Source organism: Canis lupus, chromosome 4 (assembly GCF_003254725.2).
Source record: "Canis lupus dingo isolate Sandy chromosome 4, ASM325472v2, whole genome shotgun sequence".
Lineage (NCBI taxonomy): Eukaryota > Metazoa > Chordata > Mammalia > Carnivora > Canidae > Canis > Canis lupus.
Genome location: NC_064246.1, coordinates 7,660,313 through 7,676,453, shown reverse-complemented (window position 1 = coordinate 7,676,453; position 16,141 = coordinate 7,660,313). Strand labels below are relative to the sequence as shown.

At 43.4% G+C, this 16,141-nt stretch overlaps 1 protein-coding gene across 6 annotated transcripts in view; it reads left to right on the top strand.

The window, feature by feature from the left end:
* Positions 1-16,141, top strand: part of DISC1 (DISC1 scaffold protein) — a 351,152-nt gene that overhangs the window by 262,859 nt on the left and 72,152 nt on the right. For 4 of the 6 annotated variants that reach the window (XR_007410095.1, XM_049108923.1, XM_049108924.1 and 1 more), the window contains one exon: positions 11,839-11,899. Coding sequence is in view for 2 of the 6 variants with exons in the window: in XM_049108923.1 (XP_048964880.1) it covers positions 11,839-11,899 (61 nt within the window). In the remaining 4 variants the exon portion in view is untranslated. Of the gene's footprint in view, positions 1-9,921; positions 9,987-11,838; positions 11,900-16,141 lie in introns of those variants that run through there. The other 2 variants (XR_007410097.1, XR_007410096.1) reach the window with 1 other exon arrangement.

The window sequence follows — 16,141 nt, the reverse complement described above, 5'->3', positions numbered from 1 at the left end:
TCCTCTGAGATTTTATATCGTATGGTCGTTCCCACCTGGCACATGTTTGTCCTGAGGAAGCAGGGATGCAAACTATTCATGTTTTTCCTCTGTTAGTTTTTCCAACATCCTGGCTTTATGACTCATGCCAGCATGGGCTGTGTGTTGAAGGGGAGGAGAGGCATGCTGCTTACACCTGGCCTCTCAGAAGACTTGGTCCACGGCAGCAGGTGCCTGGTCATGTGTGGCCTGGTCATGGGGCCATGTGGAGGTGACAGCAAGTGCCTAGATATGGGCACTGCGTGTGTGTGTGTGTGTGTGTGTGTGTGTGTGTGTGTGATGGGGGTTGTCACTAGAAGGAAGGAATCTTACAGCCAGTTAAACTCATACTTTTTTTAAGAAAAGATTTTATTTATTTATTTAAGACAGAGAGAGAGAGAGAGAGAGAGAGAGAGAGAGAGAGAATGAGCAGAGGTGGGGAAGGGCAGAAGGAGAGGGAGAAGCAGACTCCCCACTGAGCAGAGAGCCCCATTGCGGGTTTCAATTCCAGGATCCTGAGATCAGGAGCTGAGTTGAAGACAGACGCTTAACTGACTGAGCCACCCAGGTGCTCCTAAACTCATACTTTTGTGAAATTGTCCCTACATGGAAAATTGTTCCCATCTGATTGGTGCCTCAGTGTGACCCATCTGGCTTTTTCCCCACTTCTGTGTAAGGCTTGAGAAAATACATCAACAAGAAAGCTATAGGTAGGATCTTAGATAGGTAGGATCTTAGGGATTTTGTCTTCTTGGGAGTGTCTTCTTGATATGTCTGCATCTACCTCCTCCTTTTAGCACTTGAGCACAGTGGGGGGAGGGTGGGGACACTGTGCACTGCATCCTGTGGGCTGTGTGCTATTGTCTTACCTTGGAGGGAGGTCATGTCTGCTGCTTGATAAAGGCATGCCCTTCGTTCGGAGCCTTGAATGGAACCAAACCCTGGGTTGTTCACCCCAAGTTGAAGGATCATTTGGCAGTGGTGGCTGCTAGCTGGCCTTTGTGCAGGAAAAAAAAAAAAGCCAGTTCACTTTTAGACGTTGTCACAGCTTGTAAGGGCTCAGGATTGTCTGTGTAGTCCCCATGTAATCCAGGTTCACTGGGGAGTTGCCCTGTTCAAGTGCCCACCAAGTAGCATGAGAAGCCCGGTGAGCAGGAGGTTGATGCCTCTTTGTTGCAGGAGGCGTGGTTGAAGACTGGGTGTTTAAAGATGGGAGTTCTGCACCCTTCCCTCTTTATTTCATTCCATACCTCTCCCTCTCATCTCCTGTGTGCTGTTTTGTTTATAATGGAACTGAGGCGTATCCGTAGATTCATCTCCTTCTCAGTTCACAGGTCCTCTTTTTCAGGGAGCCCACGTGGCCCTGCCTGTCCCTTCACCCTGGGTTGCATTTGTGTCTCTCCTGCACCCTCCAGGGAGTCATTCTCTGATGACCTCAGGCACTTGGCATCCTGATAATCTGTTCTGATTTCCATCTCCTTATCAGGCTGTCAATCCCCTGAGAACAGAAACTCTCTGGTCTCTACTCCTTCCCCAGTGGCTGGCATAATACCTGGCCTATAGCTTGTGTCACAGGACCTACCGGGCACCTCCTCTGAGCCCAGGATTGCGCTGGGCGCTAAGGGTTCAAAGAAGATACAATTTGAGCAGAGAGATCAGCCATGTCCCACATAAACTTGATGGCTATAGGAAGGTGTGAAAGATCTGCAGAAGCCCAGAAGGAGTGAGAGGCACCATGGGAAGAGGGGGCGCAGGGCAAGAAAGCAGGATCTTATAGCCCAGAGAGCGTCTTGGTGGGTAGGAAGGCAGAAAACATTTGAAGAGGATATTCCAGGCAGAGGAAACAGAGCAGAGGGGTGACCCTCAGGCATCAGAAATGACACTGCATTGACTCAAGTCACCATGGTGGACATGGGGATGGGTTGGGCAGCGGGGTGGTGGGCCCAGGGCCTTGAGAGCTAATCTGTGTCAGCTTCATCTTCAAACTGGGACCCAATTGTAGCTGCAGGCAGCCCCCAGCCATTTGTCTGCATGGCACCGGAGAATGAGGATCCTCTTCAATTTGTGCACATTTGAAAACTCTGGAGCAAGGAGCCAGTTGGTTCATATGAATGTCTCCTCTACCCAGGAAAGACTCAGCCAAGAAGCCAGTGGGTGCTAGGTTATGCTGGCAAGGGGTTGGGTTGAGGATGATTAGCACCTCAAAACGGAAGGGTGTTGGGCAGATAATCCCTCTGCTGGAGGTGGTGAACATGGGTTGATAAGCTATGGGACTGATAAGCAGAGCTGTTGGTGATGTTAAAATCTTTCCCTCTGTATCCCTAGCACTACCTTGCCCAAATCTGCTGGGTGCAAGGAGCAAGGCCATTAACTGAGCTGCCTGCTTAGTTACTTCCCAAGATAGCTCAGAGGGGCACATCCAACATGGAGAATCCATGAAGTTGGGGATCTGATTGGCTTCAGATAGTTAGTTGCTGTTCCTTGCCCTGGAGCACACTCTGAGTTGTCCTGCCAGCATTCCAGGATCTCTTTTGCAGGGGCAATAACTCAGGTCAGACCTCGGGTGTTCTTGTGTCCAATATCGAGATGCCAGTTTCAAATCTTTCACAGTTAAGGGAAAAGTAAATTCTTCCCTTCTGTGAAATATAGAATGCCTTCAGTGAAATTTGTCAGTTATGTTTCATGACAATTGGGCAGCAGGATTATGTATTTGAGAACACATAGACTTTGTTATAAAACTGAACTGGGTCTGAGTTTTTTATTTACTCCTTGAATGAACTTCCGTCAGCCTCAGTCTTCTTATCCTCAAAAGGATTTGGGGAGTTATTGTAAATAGATAATGCACCCACATGGATGCATCATGCTGGCACCTCATGAGCTCACTTTCCTTCGCTTAAGAAGATCAAATGTGGATTTGGGCTTTTTTTTTAAAACACATATTGTTTAAGAAAATAGTATTCCATTTTAAAAACCAAGCCCCACATTCCATTCCTTAGTCTGTCTGTCAAAGAGAAGAGAAGTAAATCATGTGTGTATCTGTGGGTGTGGTGTGCATGTTTGAGGGGAGTAAGGAGAAAGAAGTAAAGAATAAAGTGTATATTCTCAAATGTACACTACCAGGCAATGTAAATAAATAGACATTTTAAGCAATTTTTAAAATATTGTAAATGGATCTCCAGGTCACAACTCTTTCAATTATTTTTTTTAAAGATTTATTTATTTATTTGAGAGAGAGAGAGCCTATGTGCATGTGCAGGCGTGGGGGGAGGGGCAGATAGAGGAGGAGACAAGCACACTCCCCACTGAGCGGGGAGCTGATGCAGGCTCAGTCTCATGACCCTGAGACCAGGCCTGAGCCGAAACCAAGGATTTGATGCTCAAACGACTGAGCCACACAGGTGCCCCTCAAGTCTTTTAAGTTATATGGGATCCCTGGGTGGCGCAGCGGTTTGGTGCCTGCCTTCGGTCCAGGGCGCGATCCTGGAGACCCAGGATCAAATCCCACGTCGGGCTCCCGGTGCATGGAGCCTGCTTCTCCCTCTGCCTGTGTCTCTGCCTCTCTCTCTCTGTGACTATCATTAAAAAAAAAAAAAAAAAAAAAAAAAAAAAAAAGTTATATGCGCTAGAAAGCAAGAAGTCGAACCTGAGCCTGCTACTGTCTTGCAGGGAGAGTTGGGAGAGGGAGCTTGTCTTTCCATTTGGTAGAAACATTTGGCTGGTGAGGACATGCACGCCGGGGCTGCGGTGAGGCTGCTCGGGATTAGCGTTAGCTTTTTTTCTGACCTGCTTTCCATACCATGCATACTTGGTTTTTCTTCTTGTCATTGAATTGTGCTGATTTATTAGGCTGTGTGCTTCAAGGGCACCGGGAGATTGCATGTAGGCGCAGGTCTGAACTGGGAAAGTGAGAATTACTGTATCAGATGATACCCAATTAACTCGGGACAAGCACAGCAGGTGAAATTGGAACTCTGGGCTTTTATCTTTTATGGACTGGAATCACTCACTATATATTAAACATTTTTAAACCTAGTAGAGCTTACCTACTCGTTTCTCCTTCCTTCCTACCTGCCCACCATCTCTTCCCACCCAACCAGGCGTGGTTTCTACAGACAAGGGTGTCAAGATGGACAAGTCACTGAGATGGGCTTTGGGTTCAAGGGCAGTGAGGAGGGCTCCCTGAGGCAGCCACGAGGCATCTGGGGGGATAGCCTTTGCCACACACCAGCACGCGGAGCAAAATGGCACAGGTGAAGCATAAACACAGTTCAGAATAATTAGTTTTACTTCCTTAGTGGGCAACAGAGTCAGATGATGCCCCAGTTCTGAAAAAGCTTTTCCACCCTCTGACCTTTGGGTGCCTCTGCCAGTGTGAGCCTATCGTAACACAACATTCCTACTCAGATCCCCCCAAAGGAGAACATCTGGTTGTAGGAGTTCATCGCTGTGTCTGCTTCCAGGTGTGGCTGTGATACTGGTGGTAGAAGCTCAGAGCCTGTGCTTTTGGATCTGCCCAATTCCTGCAGGCACCCTGCCTTCTTTGGTGTGGGATCATGCACCACTTTGACTAATCTTAATGTAAGCTGAGGGGAAAAAATGATTCAGAAATTATTGAGAGGGTGAAATAATATGACATTAAATGCCCAATATTCTAAAACACAAATCTGATTTTATGTGCAACTGCTGTTTCAGATTACCCATGCCTCCTGCGGCTTCAGCCAGCATGGAAAATCCTTTAAGATTTCTACTTCATTCACTTCCTCAGGAAGTCCATTTCTAACCCCCTCACGCTGGGCGGAATCTCTTCTGCGTCGCTCCCAGAACAGACTGCTGCTTTAAGTTTCAATCACTGAACTTGACTCGTTGTTTTGATTCATCATGCATTTGTGTGACTGTTTTCTGTTGCCAAACCTGCTGTCCTCCAGGCTAAGGGCCGCATCTGAGTCATGTCTACAGTGGCAGTGCCATCTGATTCATGTTTACAGCGGCAGTGCCCAATGCACAACCCGGCACAAGGCAGGCATTGAAGAAACTAGTGGGTATAAGAATGAGAGTCAGGCACGCCCCTAAAAGAGAAGCCTGCTCTTTGGTATCATTTATTAATGCTGTCAGATCCATATCTGGCCATTTTTCTTCTCTCTGCAAATCTCTTATCGACATCAGACGAAAAAAAGAGAGAGAAATTAACACGCTGAATGATGACCTGCCAATGAGAAGTGAAGCCGCCGTTCATTTAGTGATGGTGTGTTTATTTGGTATCCACCCTAGGGAGTTGACAATGACCAGCCAAAAGCCCAGGAACCCACCTGAGATTCTATTTAAATGACCACCTTGCATAGTGGTAACAGAAAATGCTATAAATAAACAAATAGATACATGCAAATAAAAATCTGTTCGTAAAACCAAGTGAAGCTGACGTCCTATTATTAGGAGCAAACAACATGAATATAAGCCTCAGAGAATTATTAATCATTTTCTGGTGCAACCTACTATGAAATCACCTTGGCCTATACCCTTTACATGTATATATGTAGACATATATATGTGAATATGTATTCATATTAATGGTGATTTATTTTAGGCAAATATGCTAGCAGCATTCTTCCCTGCAATTTACATACAATCAGGTTTCCATTTATTGATGGCTGTTCTTTATAATTGTCCATGCTTTTTGCAGCTCTGACTTTTTAGAGCAATCTTTGGTCTTTCCTTGATTTACTTTCTGTGTGAACACCGGCTTCATTTTGTTGGTGGCTAAAATTTCACAGGTATTTATTCTATGTGCATTTTCTGAACCCCTGTGTTATTTAAAATGGAAGTCATGGGTTCCATAACAGTGGGCTCTGAGATGATCCCTCACTGGCTGTGTGACTTTGGTCCTTGCTGCCTTTCTGTGTCATCTGTGTAAAATGAGGATAATAATAGAGCTGCTTCATAGGTACTATCATTGTTTAGTGTTTAGAACAAGCCCAGGAAGTGCTCAATGAAATGTCATTGATATCATTACCTTGGTATCATGTTTTCTGCATGGTGACTTTCCAGTGTTACAAGATCACTCTATTATTATCAGGCACTCATGGCTGTCATTTCCCTCTTGCCCTCCAGTGTAAAAGTTGACTTGTGTAGTGCTTCACATCATGGATTCCACCATCTTTCAAGGTCCTAGACAACACTAATCCATCCCACATATCAAGACAAACAAGTTATAAGTCCATTTTTCTGTGTCTTTGACTTCCCTGGGTCTTCATTAGCCTAGTGTTACTACTCCATCTCGATGCAGAGTTTGATTATTCAAAAAAACAGTAATTCTTTCATTCACTCCAACAGAAGAATACTATTTTAGATGTTTGAAAATTTCTCAGAATTCTGTAATTCCTCCTGTGTCTTTCACATCTTCCTTTTGGAGGATTTTACTAGTGGGAGCTAATTGTGTCTAAATCGAACCTTGAATAAGGATATTTGAAATCTGATGACTTGAGACGCCTGGGTGGCTCAGTGGTTGGGCCGCTGCCTTTGGCTCAGGTCGTGATTCCTGGATCCGGGATCGAACACTGCATCGGCTCCTGTGAAGAGCCTGTTTCTCCCTCTGCCTATGTCTCTGCCTCTCCCTCTCTCTCTGTCTGTCTGTCTCTGTGTCTCTCATGGTTAAATAAATAAATCTTTAAAAAAAAAAATCTGATGACTTATTTTTGTAAAGTGAGGCCAAACTAGATGTTTACTAGAATTACTATGTTATTGGCAAATTCTTCTGAGAAAATGGCAAATGTTAGACAAACTTTGTGATTCATGCTAAACTGATGGAGTCTCTTTGGTTTCCATTTTCAAATTTGAGGTGGTATTGTCCTGATCTCATGATGCTGTCCTTACGCATCAAAAAGGTGGTAGGGCTGAAGTTCTCCATATCACTGCTTCCTTCAATCTGATAGTGAGTCTGCCTGGATGTTGCTCATTTCCTATACTAGTATCCTGACCAATATTGCTGTCCTTTTATGATGCAAACAAAGGAGAAAATGCATTAAAACCAAGTTAGGCCTGTTTTCTACTTAACATTCCTTTACCTTCCTTGTGTATGCTTAAAAGGATATTGCTGAAAAAAAAAGGATATTGCTGGGCAACTTGGTAGTGTTTTTTTCATCAGACTCGGGGGCATTTGTGGATTATCAGTTATCATGAAGATTTATGGAAAATGTTGCTGTGCACTCCAGGGAGACATCCATGTTAGAGTCTCACCCCGTAGCTATCTCTGTATCCCTTGAAGCCATGTCTCTTTTAGATTTAAATAGTGCCTCATATGGTGCCTGGTATGAAGTAGAACCCGGGTTAAATTCCCATAATGTTGATTTGTGTTTGTACCACACACTCTGCTAAATGTTTTCACAGATTGACTGCACTTAATTATCAATCAGTTTTTGCTTAATTGGATTCATGAAATTAATTCTATGAATTCCATTCTGACAATATTGCCCAACTCTGAATATCAGATTCCCTCAGCAAATGGAGAGGAGGGGAAATATTTCTGCATTTTTCATTAGGAGGCCTGCTGACCCGGAGTATTCAGCTTCCTTCAGCACTACCCTTGGTTCTCAGAAGCTTGCCTCAATACCACTACCATTCTTCTAGTGTCCACTCTAAGAACAGATTAGGAAAAAAGGAAACAGAGGCATGATGAGAAGAGAAGAAAAGATGAGCTCTGTTCTCACTGCATCTTGAGCATTTTTTTTCTTTAGAGATGGGGAGGGAGAATCTTAAGCAGGCTCTATGCCCAGCATGGAGCCCAATGTGGGACTTGATCTCGCCACCCTGAGATCATGACCTGAGTGAGAATCAAGAGTCAGACCTCAACCAACTGAGCCACCCAGGCACCCCAACTTGGGTATATTATTTAGGAAGATAAAAACTTAAATTCCCTGTCTATGGTCCTGGCCTTTCTGGAAGGTTGTGAGTCAACCTAGTGCATATGCATGCAAGGCATTTTAGGCTGCCTGGCTGGGAGATGGGTCAAGATCCAATGAAGGCGGGATTTCAGTGTGACATCCTTGTCACATGGCAGCCTCTAGGCAAGTGGAAAAGCACATGAAACTGCCTATGCTCCTGTTTGGGTCCAGCAATGTCACTAACTGGAGACTTGGATGCTTAGATGAGCCAAGTATGTAGTGATTTCTGAACAAAATCATTAATATGGAATATATCTGGATTAATTTTAACATAAGAGTGTGGCTTTCTTATCCTCAAGGGAGGTGCTGTGCATTTTTTCCCCTTTGGATGAAAGATGCTATCACAATATAACCATAGTTACATATGATCACTAAGAGCTTCTTAAATTACTCTCACTTCCTAAGTGATATCATCTAGACTCACTGCTTCACCTGCCAATATCTTCCAAATGGCCATCTGCATGCCAGACCTTTCCTTGACTCATATATCCAACTTTGTCCTTGACATCCCCACCGGATGGCTCAGCTCAAAGTTATCAGATCCAAAATTGGACTCTTTTTGAGTTTCTCAACTGCTTTTATTTTTATCTTTTTCCAGTGTATTGAGGTATAATTGACAAATAAAATTGTAAGGTATTTAAAGTAAACAACATGGGGATCCCTGGGTGGTGCAGCGGTTTGGCGCCTGCCTTTGGCCTAGGGCGCGATCCTGGAGACCCGGGATCGAATCCCACGTCGGGCTCCCAGTGCATGGAGCCTGCTTCTCCCTCTGCCTATGTCTCTGCCTCTCTCTCTCTCTCTCTGTGTGACTATCATAAATAAATAAATTTTTTTAAAAAAATAAAGTAAACAACATGATGATTTGATACATATGTGTGTTGTGAAAGAACCCCTTCCCTCTTCATCTGGTTAATGAAAACATCCATCACCACTTGTATTTACCTTTTTTTTTTTTTTTTTTTTTGGTAAGAACATTTAAGTTCTACTCTCATAGCAAATTTCAGTCTAAGACTGAACTCTTGCTCGTCTCCCCAAACTGGTTTCACCTGTGAAACCTTCCCATCTCCATTGACAGCAATGCTGTTTTCCAGTGACTCAGAGTGAAAACCTTGCAGTCATTCTTGATGGGTCTCTTTTTCACACACCTGAATTCAATCCATCAGGAACTCCTGCCATATCTATCTTTAAATTATATCCAAAATCTGCCTCTTATCACCCACTCCTGGAACACCATGGTCTCAGTCTCCCTTACCTCGTTCTGGATGATCACTCTAACTTTCCCGTCTCTCGACTTCTCTTGTGCCTTCCTAGACTCTATCTCAACATAGCAGCCATGAGCCAGATTGTCACCTTTCTTCTCCAGTATTTTCCCATTTCACTCAGAGCACTCAAAATCCTGACATGGCTTTCCAGGAGCCATAGCTATATAACAAATCATGCCAAAACCTAATTACTTAACAGTCATTTATTGTGTGTGCAAATTCTGTGTGTCAGGCATTTAGACCTGGAGCAACAGAGGTGGGTTGTCTCTGTTTCATGATGTCTGGGTCCCTCAGACTCTATGGCTCAGATCATCTGAAAGCTTGCTTACTCATATATCTGGCTATTGACTGAAAGCTTCTCCTGGGCCTTCGGCCAGAACACCTATGCATGGCTTCTCCATGTGGCTTGGGCTTCCTCACAACCTGGTGGCTGAGTTGCCAGTAGAAAGAGGTGGGCAGAAGCTGGACCCTAGCCTCAGAGGTTAAAGAGCATCCTTCCTGTCATTCTCTATTGGTTGTAATGTCATAGCCTGTTCAGGCTGAAGAAGAGAGAAATCGATTTCAGTGCTTGATGGAGAACAGCCAAGTTCTGGAATAGGGTGTGGGGCTGGGAATATTACTGTGGCTATGTTATGGAAACACAGCTTGCCACAATGGCATGCATGGTGGGAGCTGAGCTATTTCTCTGCCTTCATCTCTTTTCCCAGACAAAATCTGCTCTAGATGTTGCTGGAGAAGTCAGGTGTGCTCCTGTCCTAGGACCTTTAGACAGGTTGGTCCTTCCACCTGCGCTGATCTTCCCAGTGTGGCTGCTCATGTGCTCCCCCCACCTCTTCATACTTTTACTCAAATGTCACCTTCCTAATGATGCCTGACCACTCTGCAGCCCCATTCTGATACCCTTTTTTCTCTTGCTTTGTAGTACTAACTAACTTCTAGTTTTCTGTGAAACTCTTATGTTTATTCTTTATTACCTGCCCTTACCAGAATGAAGCATTATATAGGCAGGAATCTTTATTGCTTCTGTTCACAGGTTTATTCCAAGGGCTTAGAACAGTGTGTGGCACATAAACATGTGTAGAATGTGAAAAAGAGGATTTCCAGTTGGGACGTTCTAAATTTGTAGTACTTGCTCCAGATGAACTAGTGAACAGATTTCTGCTTCATGGATTCTTACCACCGCACCTTATTCTCTGTGCTAGCATAGTACCCAACACACAGTAGGTGCTAAAAATAAATATTTATTTGGAGAAAGAAAAAAAAAACCTCAACACACCTTAAGTTGTAAATGAGGTTGGCATAAATCAAAAAGATAAAGAAACCAACTTAAATAATTGCTTTCACTGGGTACATTTCTATTTTTATCTATTATGAACTCATGAGTCAGAACTTTTGTTTGAATTTCTATGTAAATATTTGGTTTCTTTATGAGGAATTTTGAGATACTTTTTCCAGTTACAAATGTACCCCCTGTCCCATACCCTAATACAAACATGTTGACAAAATCAGGTCATGAGTGTCCTCTAGGCTCAGGCTCAGGGCAGAGTCAGGCAGTATGGATTCTGCTTTCCACACATCCCAACTTTAGAGTGTCAATGCATGATTTGCCTTTGAGAATATAGGTTGGAATAAAAACACTAATGAACTCCACAATAGCAATAATAATGGTCATGATAGGAATGGCAGCAACATCACTAATTACAGCTACCATCTGATGGGGACTTCTCTGCTGCCACCTGCTCTTCTGGGTGCTTCATATTCACATCTCCATCAGTGATCACCTTGAGAGCATGGCACTTTCTTTCCCCAGAGAAGGAAACAGAGGCTGTCTGGGCTTGCCCAGAGTGCACCGAATCTCTCTCTCTTTTTTAGTACACAAATGTTTACTTACATAGTAAAACAGGATGAGTCCCTCCCCCGTTTTATTCCCTTTATTTTTTAAAAAAGTGATGATGGTAAATCAATGGTTTTTTTTTAAACCCACTAAGAAGTCAGAAATAAAAATTTTCTTCACTCACAAAGGACCAAATCTCTTTTTATTAGTTAAATGCCTCTTTAATCCATTGGGGCACAACAAGCATCTATTCCTCCAACATTTGATAATCACGAGGCTCTGAGTTTATCTCAAAGGGCCTCTGACATTCCAGCTTTGGAAGCTGAGCCATTTATGTCAAATACTGTCAGGATCACATTTCCCTGTGTGTCTAGTGAAAGGGTCTGCAGTCCCATGCTACTACTGGTGAAGTTTTTCTGGTTCATCCACAGGATGAGAGTTGTTTCCCACTCTGGTCTTTTTTTCCATCCTCTGCAACCAAGCTCTTGACTACCAGGGGGGAATGGTGGGAGGCACAGAGCACAGCAGCTTCCATACCATCCACCAAATGAGCTGCCTTTGAAAACACAGCACAAGGACGCTCTGTCTCTAGTAGAGACCCTGGAGGCCTCAGAGCATTTCCAGCACATCTCTCCAGACAGCCATCTCAGTGGATTTAAGGGCTTTCCAAACCTAGGATGTTATCATTACTATTGGCCTGACTGAGAGTTTTAGGCTTTTAGTTGAGCACTTCTGGGTTTTGTTCAATCTTTGAGTACAAGTGCATCAACTTCGGATTTTTGTTTTGCAGAAATGAATGTGAAGGAGAATACTATGAAGTACATGGAAGTGCTTGAGGACAAGCTGCGTAGGTAAGGATGAGAATTTCTTCATTAAGCCTCCATGGTGCACCTGGATTCCTAACTGTAACAGAATTTAGTGAAAGCAAAGAAAAAGCCTAGCCAATTTCTGTAATAAGTTCACAGAAAAACACAGAGAAAGGAGTCCTTTGAATTCTGTAACAGGATTCAAGCAGGTGCCATATAAACATCACCCAGTCCTTTTCTCCTCTTTATAAAAGGTAAATAGATTAGGTTGTTTAAAAATGTCTGGGGGAGATCACAAGTTAGTTTTCATGTTCCATAGGAAGAATCTTCTTTGCCATGTTAAATTCCGAATTCATGCCTTGGTCTGTTTTCTACTTTTTTTCTTTTTAATGTCTGAAGTGGGTCTTACAGATTTTGACCCAGCTTATACATGTTTTGGAACAATATTTAAAAGTGCACATCTTAGGTTCTGTTTGACTGAACTGACTCAAAACCAGCATGAAAATTCGTGGTTGCCTTTTTTTTTTTTTTAAACCCAATTAGGAATTCAGTTTGAGAAACATTACGGATGTTGCAGCACGTCAAGATGTTTCTCATTTTTGTGGATGTGTACTCATGAAAATAAATCCCAGCCACCAGGATCTGTTCCTAATTAAGGAAACAAGTATGAGAATGTAATGTGTACTTTCTTCCCTGGGAGTCATTTAGCTTTATGGACTGTTTTGCTACTATTTTGGAATTGTTAAATAACTCTTTAAATAGGCTATGTCTTAAACCCTTGTCAACTGAGATAATGCCATTGGCTAAAATATTGTCCCTTAAGAGACACTGAGAGGAGCTGCCTTGCTGAGTTCTGCTCTGCAGGGCAAGGAAGGTACTATGGGATTTCTTCTACGCCTCGAGAAGCAAGTTCTTCTAATATTGACTGATATTTATCTATTTCTAGTGCCCCAGACACAGGGAGGAACTATGACAAAGATGGTCAGGAGAGAGTGTGGGGTAAGGAGGGCATGCAGGTATGAGCATCCTCATGGGAAATGTCTCCCCTCCTTAGAAAGTAAGATACTTGTCTGGGTCAGGTACTCTGCTCTGAGTCCAGCTTCACCTTTTCCTGTCTGTGCCTGGGGAAGTTTTCAGCATATTCCTGTTGATCTTATCCAGCTCCCATTTTTCAGCCATAAGCATGACACACACCATAGGTTCCACTAGGTTACTGGCTGGCAGCTTGGGGTCGTATGAGCTTGGGCACTGGTGGAGAGATGCATGCCCATTTAGAATGCAGCTCTACAGCTTATCCAACTACCAACCTCCAGTAAATGTTCACTGTCATCTTCTTTGGCTTTCAAGCTGAAGGAGGGATACCTGCCTTCTAGAGTCAGGGTGTGGATTTTATTAAACAGCAGAGATAAAGTCCACATCTCGTGGGCAGTCAGCAAACATTAGTTCCCTTCGTTTCCTGCTGCTTCTGATCTTTGCTCTCCTTTTCATCAGAACTGAGTGAACAGGGATGCCCAGAACTCATCCTTTTCCCTCCAAACCAGCTCTCCCTGCTATGTACCCAGCCCAGAGAATAGCCCATCACCCGCCTGGAGGGGTCCTTGTGCCTGGCTCCCTGTGTGGCCCCATGGACCTACTATGCTCACTTCCTGGGCCCTCAACTCCTGCTCCAAGTCACCGAGTCCGACCAGGCTGGCCTCTTTTGTGTCCTCAAACCCTCCCACCTTCCACTGCTCGTCTGCATCTGTCTTTTCTTACTGAGCAACCATCATAGCTACTTTTTATGTTTTTCTGTCTCATGTTACCCTTCTCATTCCACTCTCCAGGTGGTCTTGAGTGAGCATCTTAAAATACAAATGTGGTCATCCCCATCATCCTAAGGATAAAGCTCAAAGATCTTACTGTAGCTCCTCAAACTCTTCCATATGGCCTCTGTGTGTCCTTCAGCATCATTCATCATCATTCTGCCACCGTCCTACTACTTGTACTGGTTCTCTTATGTTTCCTAATGGTACTGTGTGTTTTTTCCTGTGGAGAAACTAATTTAGATAGGGAAATGTTCAAGGGATGTCATCCATAGAAGTATTAGATTGAGCCATGTGAAATTACTGATATTAGATCACAATGACCTAGAAAAATGGCAGTTTAAATAAGGCTTGGCCCAATATTTAGGGATTTGAAGTCATCTTCAGGAGGGTCAGATGCTCTGGCCTGAGACGGGCCAGTGTCCTCCCTGTGGCATGATGGCATATCAGAACACTCACTCTTGCCATTCCCTTTGCATGCACCACTGTGGCCGCTCCCAGCTCCACCCTCAATGGCCATACGTCTTTTCATCCTTCATGCTTTACGTATCCCCTCTTTGAAGCCTTCTGTGACTCCCCATCACTGAGAAACATGCTTTCCCTGAATTCTTTTCACTTTCAAAATGCTTTATGACAGGTATTGCAGATCACATTTGTCTTGTTCAGTATGTATCTTGTGATTTGATGGTGCTGAACAGTGTAAGGGTATCCAACAAATAATTAGTGAGTGAATGGTTGAGTGAATGTAACAAACTTCTAGATCCCTCCCCCCGCCTAGTCCCATCTTCCATCACCTTCTGCCTCCCTCCTTGCCCCTCTGGCCATGGGGCTGTATGACTCACATACATTCGTCACTTAGGATCTGTCAACAGCCTCAAATGACTAGAGCGGCAGCTGACCCATCCTAGGCCTACTTCCTCAGGGCTTTTCCTTTGCTGTTGGAAGCTGTAAGGGACCTGGTACAGATGGTTTGAACTGGTGTGCTAGAAACACTGGAATAGAAGGGAAAGCAGTGGGCATTAGGCAGAGTAGCAGAGGCTATGTGTACCACAAGGTGTGTGCAGGGAGTTTTATTGCCGCCTCAGATCAGGAGGCCAGACTGGATGCCATGAGAAGTGTGGAAATGGTCAACCTCTCCCTCCCACGACAGAACTGTCCTCCCCCCTGGGCCCAAGGAGCAAAGGTTGCATGATCCCATCACAGTCCCAGTTCTTTTCACGAGTGGAATGGTTTGCCTCTCAGTGGCTGCTCAATTAATACTGCAGGATATTGACCAAAGCAAGGAGATAGATGCTAATGGGAGTCTTTGTTACTTGTTACCACCATCAGTAGCCTCTCTTGGTCTTCCAGGAATTTTGAAAGGAAGTGGCTGAGAACTGAAAAGATTGCTCATTTCCCCCTTTGAATGTATGGAGGACACAATTTACAATCAGTGCTACAGTGAGATTTGGATCTGGCCAGTCATGATTTGGCAGATAAATCTAAATGACAACAATAACTTTGTTATTATGTCAGTGACACTGAGACAGATTGGTGGGCTCAGCATCCTACTCTCTATCAAGAAAGTCAAGTGAATTAGTGGGTTAGGAAGTGTCCGATTCTGTTAGCAGTTCAAAGGGATACCTGCACCAAGTGTGAAAATATTCAGTGGGGGCTTTTAGTATATTTTTAAATGAAGATTTGCCATGTAACAATCTGAGTTATATAAAAAAAAAAAAAAGAAGAAGAAGAAGAAAAGAAATTCCCTTCTGAATTTGAATGCTTATAAAAATTCACAAAGTTTTTTTCCCCAAAAACTTGTTTTTTGATCATGGTTTTATTTTCTATCCAACTACGTTAAAGTTGCAAAATATTCGATGCACTTAAATCTTATGTTATCTTACATACTCAGGATACCTATTCAGTCAAGTGTAATTGACAATAGATAAATAGTAAAATCATGTATTTGTAAATTATACCCGTAAACTCATTTCATATAATATACATGAGAATAAATATAGACATATATATAAATATACACATATATGTACACATACACACATATAAACACACAAAATTACAATAGAAAAATAGACATTCATAGTTATTCTATTTATTTTGAAAACTGTCTTTTAGCAATAGTGCATGGACCAGAAGTCTATGGATCAGAAGGAGGTCACCCTCTCTCCTTTAATATCTAACCTCACCAACAGGGAGTGGCTTAGGCACAAGGAGAACATGGCTTACCATTTCTCTGTGTCAGCAAAAGGCAGAGATACATCAACACGCCTTGTTCTCCAGAAGAAAATGAACAGATAAAAAAAAATCAGAGTTATAAGTTAGATACATGTGTGTTCCTGTTTCCCCTTCCGCAAAGGAGAGATACTACTTGGGGATTTTTCCTTGCTCCCTTGTTTCAGGGATGTTCCTCCTTCCTTTCTCTTAGCTGGAGAGGCAGGAGGGTGGCTGTCATGGGCATCACATGGCCATGCCATGGACCCAGGCC